This window comes from Oculina patagonica, chromosome 11 (genome assembly GCF_052425735.1).
Source record: "Oculina patagonica isolate OP01 chromosome 11, crgOcupat, whole genome shotgun sequence".
Classification (NCBI taxonomy): domain Eukaryota; kingdom Metazoa; phylum Cnidaria; class Anthozoa; order Scleractinia; family Oculinidae; genus Oculina; species Oculina patagonica.
The window spans coordinates 8,756,419-8,762,418 of NC_135768.1; the positions used below are offsets into that span (position 1 = coordinate 8,756,419).

General features: G+C 36.1%; 1 protein-coding gene across 1 annotated transcript in view; it reads right to left on the minus strand.

Annotated features, from left to right (window-relative positions):
- The window catches only part of LOC144631040 (proteasome activator complex subunit 4-like), a 41,426-nt gene extending 35,907 nt beyond the window's left edge, over positions 1 to 5,519 (minus strand). Inside the window, exons 1-8 of the mRNA XM_078489404.1 lie at positions 5,212 to 5,519; positions 3,820 to 3,960; positions 3,451 to 3,567; positions 2,750 to 2,794; positions 1,723 to 1,872; positions 1,274 to 1,337; positions 683 to 757; positions 270 to 389 (exon numbers count right to left, since the gene is read on the minus strand). Of these exons, the coding sequence (XP_078345530.1) occupies positions 270 to 389; positions 683 to 757; positions 1,274 to 1,337; positions 1,723 to 1,872; positions 2,750 to 2,794; positions 3,451 to 3,567; positions 3,820 to 3,960; positions 5,212 to 5,387 (888 nt within the window). The 5' untranslated portion in view covers positions 5,388 to 5,519. The remainder of the gene's footprint in view (positions 1 to 269; positions 390 to 682; positions 758 to 1,273; positions 1,338 to 1,722; positions 1,873 to 2,749; positions 2,795 to 3,450; positions 3,568 to 3,819; positions 3,961 to 5,211) is intronic.
- Positions 5,520 to 6,000: the final 481 nt, after the last annotated feature.

The following is a 6,000-nucleotide window of genomic DNA, read 5'->3' on the forward strand; positions in this document are numbered from 1 at the left end:
TCAGGATTCAGGATATCGGGAATCGTTTTTACAAGCACAATAAGCACATCTTTTAGTCGTGGACATTCTGCTTGTATACTACCCACTATACAAGTATGTTCGACAGATGTCCGAACTTTCGGTCTTTGTTTTCCAAAAAAGTCACGTGACACTGCGTGACACTACACGTGAAATCTAAAGCCGAAGTGGTGAATTAATGCTAATTAATGAAAAGAAATCCACTGAAATTTATCTGCTTTCAAAACGTCGGCAAAAAGTAAAAGGCTTACCATTGAATTAATTATCCAAATAACAAATGAACTAATAATGCTTGAATAATCTTTAAGGCTGCTAACTGGAGTATTACCACCAACAGGAAGGTGAAAATTCTTTAAAATCCGTGTAAATACCTAAAGATTGTAAATCAAGAATAGCAAATTAGCAATCAGTTCATGCTTTAGCATGCACTCTCAAGTTATGGTGCACAAGGGAAGTTTGGAGAGCACGAAAGATGTTTTCTTGAGTTGCTCAAGGCGATAGCCGAGAGCAATTCTGGCTTCTTGAGTGCTCTCCAAACTACGATGCACGCTTACCATACTGAATTTGATTGCGTGGCTCTGCTAGCTGTATGTTATAATGGTTAATTGTGTTTTCGGTCAATAATAATGGGACAACTGATGCTGTTTGAAATCTCATTACTCACAGTTGCAAGATATGGACTCCAATCGACAAATCCAATGTTATCTTTTGCAAGCCTGGCAAACAACTTCAAGCAGTCCTGAAAGAGTGACAAAATTTTTGCATAAGTGGAGAATTTTTCCAAGAACATCACAGCAAGATATGAGCAATATAGGTCAAACCATTTGCAACTACAAAAATGTGAACAGCAAATTTTCAACTTGAAAACAATACAGCATGTTAATTTTTTTTTAATATATCATTAGGTGTACAGTAGGTTAGAAGTCAACCACAATTAATTATCCTTTTGTTTTTTGTTTTCTTGATTTGTACTGTTTTGTTGCTACTCAAAGAACTTTATAATGAGTGCAGTCAAACCAAAGGGACAGGAATGAATGAGTGAATGAATGAATTTTGGAGGAGTATGGTGGAGTTTATATGAATTTTGGTATCTTTTAAACTTTGAATTTTGGTATATTTTAAACCAAGTAAACTGTCCTGAACAGGAAGATGACCGTACATATTAAATACACTTGTAGGGGTGTTCCTAAGGAGAGGTTTGACTGAACAACTTAACTTATTATAAGAACCTTGTTTAACTCTACACACGACATACCTCTTCCCATCTAGAACTGCTTGTACAAGATTGCCAAATGCCCAACAGCTCATCAAACCACAACCTATACCAAATGAAAATGGTATTAAATGTAAAACTGCCATTAGGTACATTTGTATTTGAATTTGAAGTCACTTGATTCTTAGCATGATTGTCATCTGAAAACATTTGCAGTTACATCTGAAAAATTTGTTTGCATTAAGAGCTTCTTGTTAGTGGAAAATACAAATGTAGGTAAAATAATAAATAAATGTGCTTTCTGTGATAAACCACATGGGATTGACAATTTTTAGACCGACATGTTACTGTAAGAATCAGAAACTTTTTTAAATTCAAATTTCTAACTGCAGTTTTACCACTCATTAGGTGGTTTTGGTAGTACATGTAGTTCTTGCTGTGTATCAATTGACATATTCTGATGTTCAATAATGGTATAAATTACAACCTACTTGAAACCTTTGTCGTGCTTTTCAGGCAGAAGTGTCGTCGGCAAAAACAAGGAAAAGTAAAACATTGCTTTGCCAAAAGTAACATCATAAGGACACAGTAATGGCCGCCACTCGTCCAGCATTTCTTGGGTAGAGTCTTCTGAAAAATACCTGAAAATAAAACAGAAGGGTTTTAGGTTTAATAATTACATTTGTATTACTGCCTGCGTAGGAATTTACAGTTGGTATGGTCAAATAGAGTAACTAACATTGAACTATGGCAGAGATCTGGGCAAACTTCAGTGGAAGAAGCTATCCGGAGAAGGAAATGGAAATGGCTAGGTCACACAGGTCTTAAGGAAGCCTCCCTGTACCATCACAAGGCAAGCTTTGAACTGTACATGTAGAATCCTCAAGGGAGTCAAAAGAGAGGTCGACCAAGGAACACCTGGAGATGTTCGCTAGAAGCAGAGATCAAGTCCATGGGCAAGAGTTGGTACCAGGCTAGAGAGGGATGCACAGGACAGGAGGCTATGGTGAGAGACTGTTGATGGCCTATGCTCCTGAGAAGGAGTGAAGGGCTACTACTAATTTATACTTGTGAAGAGAGGCACTGTGAAAGCAAAAAGATCGGCACGCACAAGATGACTTGTCTCTGCAATAAGTCAAGACATCTCTTCTTGTGAATAAGTGTAACTCATCCCCTTAAACAAAGTTTGTCACAGAAGGAGACTTGGCCCAAAACTTGTCTCCTTGTGTAAACACTATCATAATGGAGGACTGGTCTCAGTGACAACTTACCTCATGTACACATGTGTACAACAAATTATTGTACGTGTACATATACGCTGACCTTAAGTGTTTTACCAAACACCACACAATGACTCTGGCTAGTGCTTGAATTCAGAATTCTTGATCCAGAGTCCAAAAAATTATTTTATTCCTGAATCAGTTCTATAGTGTACAGTCAACATTACAAGTTAACTGTAGAGTGTTCATGAGCATTTTAAATCATCCTTCTGTAAAATAGCAAAACTCTACTACTCACACTCTTGATACACGAACAACATGTTTCACGGTCTCTTCAAGCTTTCTGATAATGAAAAACAAAAAAGAACATTAACTGTAAATAAATTTTATGATCATGGCAACTTTTTACATGTACAGTACCGCTCAAATGTACATGTTATAGGTCAAATTTAAATTCAGGTTAATTTTTTTTTAACCTAGGTTATTTTTGTCAACCTAGGTTAAATTTATGGTTATTCAAGACAGGGCTAGAGACTAACGGTAGCCAACTAGCCAAAGGCTGCTAAAATTTAGGTTTTGGCTACCAGGTTTAGCATTCCTACTAGCCATTTGGCTAGTGAAAAACTCGGAAAAGTAAACTGTTCTTGATAGAAATCAATATACCTGACTAGTGAAAAATTACTTTTGGCTAGTAAAATCTGTCATGTCACTAGCCAGTAAACCAGCGAGTTAAAAAGTTAGTCTCAAGCCCTGCAAGAGAGGGCCTCTTTTTGCAGAAGATCAAGTTGTTTACCAAAATGACATTTGTATTTGTTTTGTACATGTAACAGTCATGGGTACAGTGCATCCTGAGTATTCTCTGTCAGAACCGACATCCCATAATCCCAGGGCATTACATGTAAACTTATGTTCATTTTTTTTAGAAAAAAAATACTAGTGTTACATGTATTTTGAGCTGTGCAAAGAGAAGAAAATAATTCAAAAGATATTCAAACTTACAATGGGTGTTTCTTCAGTCCAGCAACTTCATATTTAGAATGAAATGTGAAGTCCACCAGATCGTAAAGAGGTCTCCACGGCAGAACAAGATCATCTCTTGATAGTAGTTCACGCTTTCTAATAAAAGTAAATACATGTACCTGTAGCTATCAGTAAAGTGGCATGCAGGTGTAATCTTAACAAGAAAATTGCAGACGTTTAAATGCAGCCGTAAGGAGCAGATAATTTCTGTTTCTTTTCTAAAGGATACATACAGTTTGCACACTCTTAGAGATATCCAAAAAACAAACTGCATTTGGTAAGGGTTCATTTATAGTTTTCTGGCTGTTGTATACGTAGAAAGATTCAACTGCAGAATGATCCACTTACTTGAGCAGCAGAATTAAGACATGGCCAAAGGCAATCACATATTGAGGGTCAAGGTTAGGGGCTGTAGTCAGTTCAAAAAAGATCTGTATAAAATTCAGATGGTCCTCCTTTGAAAACTTTCTTCCATAGAGCTTGATATAGCTAAAAGAGAAAACAATTGAAAATAATTATTCAGCACTGGTACTGACATAAGATTATCTAGCTAAACCTTGGTTACACATGAACATATTGGCCTGTATGCATTTTCTAGTGTATTAGTTCTCAAAACACTTGCTGGCTGTTCCCTGAAGCTTGTTTTAGTATGAGGTCTGACCATATATTTTTACGAGTTTTGCATTACTTTGGCTTGCCCATAGGGTTAGACAAAATACAAAAATGATGAGCAAATATGCACAGCCATACATGTACTGCACACCAAAACTGTCTAATAAGAAATTTATATTATCCAATGATTTATTTTCCCAAAAACCTGCCCTTCAGATGGTCAGATGAAATAAGCTTACTGCATGGAACAGGTCTGTATTAAAACCCATTTTGTGCAGTAAAAAATGTGAGATATTTTGTACTCTACAAAAAGAAGTTGAATCCTGACTACATCTACATGTATTTCCAATGACCTTGAACATTTTTCAGCTGACTTTTTTTTGCTGACCAGTGACAACTCTGTCTACACCAAGTTATTTAGTTAATAATATATGGCAAGTATGTCTAGTAACATAACATCTACATTATCAGGGTACATGTATTTACACTACATAATTATTACTAACACATGATGACCTTGCTAAATTCCTTAACTATGTCTTGTAGCAAAAATAAATAAATTAAATTATGACCTTGCAAAATTGGTTAACAACTCCACATTACAGCTCTAGGCTTGAGAAAAAGAAACCCAAAACAATTTAATTTAATTTTAGAGAAGGCTGCAGTTGTATTACATAAACGTATGTTTAGAAAGCTGTGAATTGTGTGAGTTTATATTACTTCTCATAGGTGCAGCCTGGCTGTTGCGAAATTGGTCAAATTGAACCGTTATTTAGTTAAGTATTGAAGTTACACTGTATACATGTATAATTTTGATCTGACTTGCTATTTCTCAGCTAAAATTAAGCTGTCATTTTCTTCTTGCAGAAATGAAGATCTTTGTGATCAAACACCAGCAAATGTTTATAAATCCCTTAAATTAAATTGCTGTTACATTTTTCCAATTAAAAATCAACTAAAACAACATCTAGATCCAACTGAGATCGAAAGACATCAGTACAGGAAGTAGGGTTAGATTTGCAAAACAATAATCGCCAAATTAAAACTCTTCAATTTATATATACTCCGGCTTTTGACTTAATGTTAAGTCACAAATTCGGTATCGATCCCTTATTCGAAGCCACTTACTTTGTCAGTCTATTGCTCCAGTAGAGAATTCCAGGACTGGTTTCCTTAAACACCACAGCGCGTCCAAGACTGTACTTGATCTCGGAAAGAAATTTATTGGACTCTTCATCTAGCCTGTCTTTGTACGGTAGAAAACGATTGTAAACGATTTCCTTCTGCGGCTTGAAGTCCAACATAACTTTGAATTTTTGATCTTGGGACGATCACTTGTTACTGTGTTTCTATTTCTAACGAAGCATATCGCAAGAACAGCATAAAACTTCCATCAATCTTGACTAAAAAGATGATCATTCGGTTGATTTCGCCGATTCACTGTTACAAAGCATGGTGTGGTGACCAGCGGATGGCTGTGGTAGTCATGCGTGTTGCGCTTTGGACCAATTGGACGCGGGCTCTGGGAACGAGAATGTCTCGCGCCAAATTTTCTCAGGAATTTTGCTCATTTGTTTTGAGCGATCGTTTCAACAAAGAGATTAGCTGAATCTTTGTAAAGTTTTAAGTAAAAATGACGTAAAAGTGTTGTTGTACTGGTTTATCTTCTAAATTGCTTGTTCAACTTGATACTCCCTTGAAATTCATTTGAAAAATTGCCTCGTCCCAGGGCCTTTTTACCCGATTTTCTTCCCCTCCTCCTTCTTTTTTCCCCTCCCGGAAAAGGGTTTTTTTTTTGGAAATTATATTTTTAAAAAATTTTTAATTTTTTTTTTACCCCCCCAAAAAAAAAATTTAGAATTTTGATGACGTCACGTGATTAAACCAAGAATCGGCATCAGCCGGCCGGTTATAAAA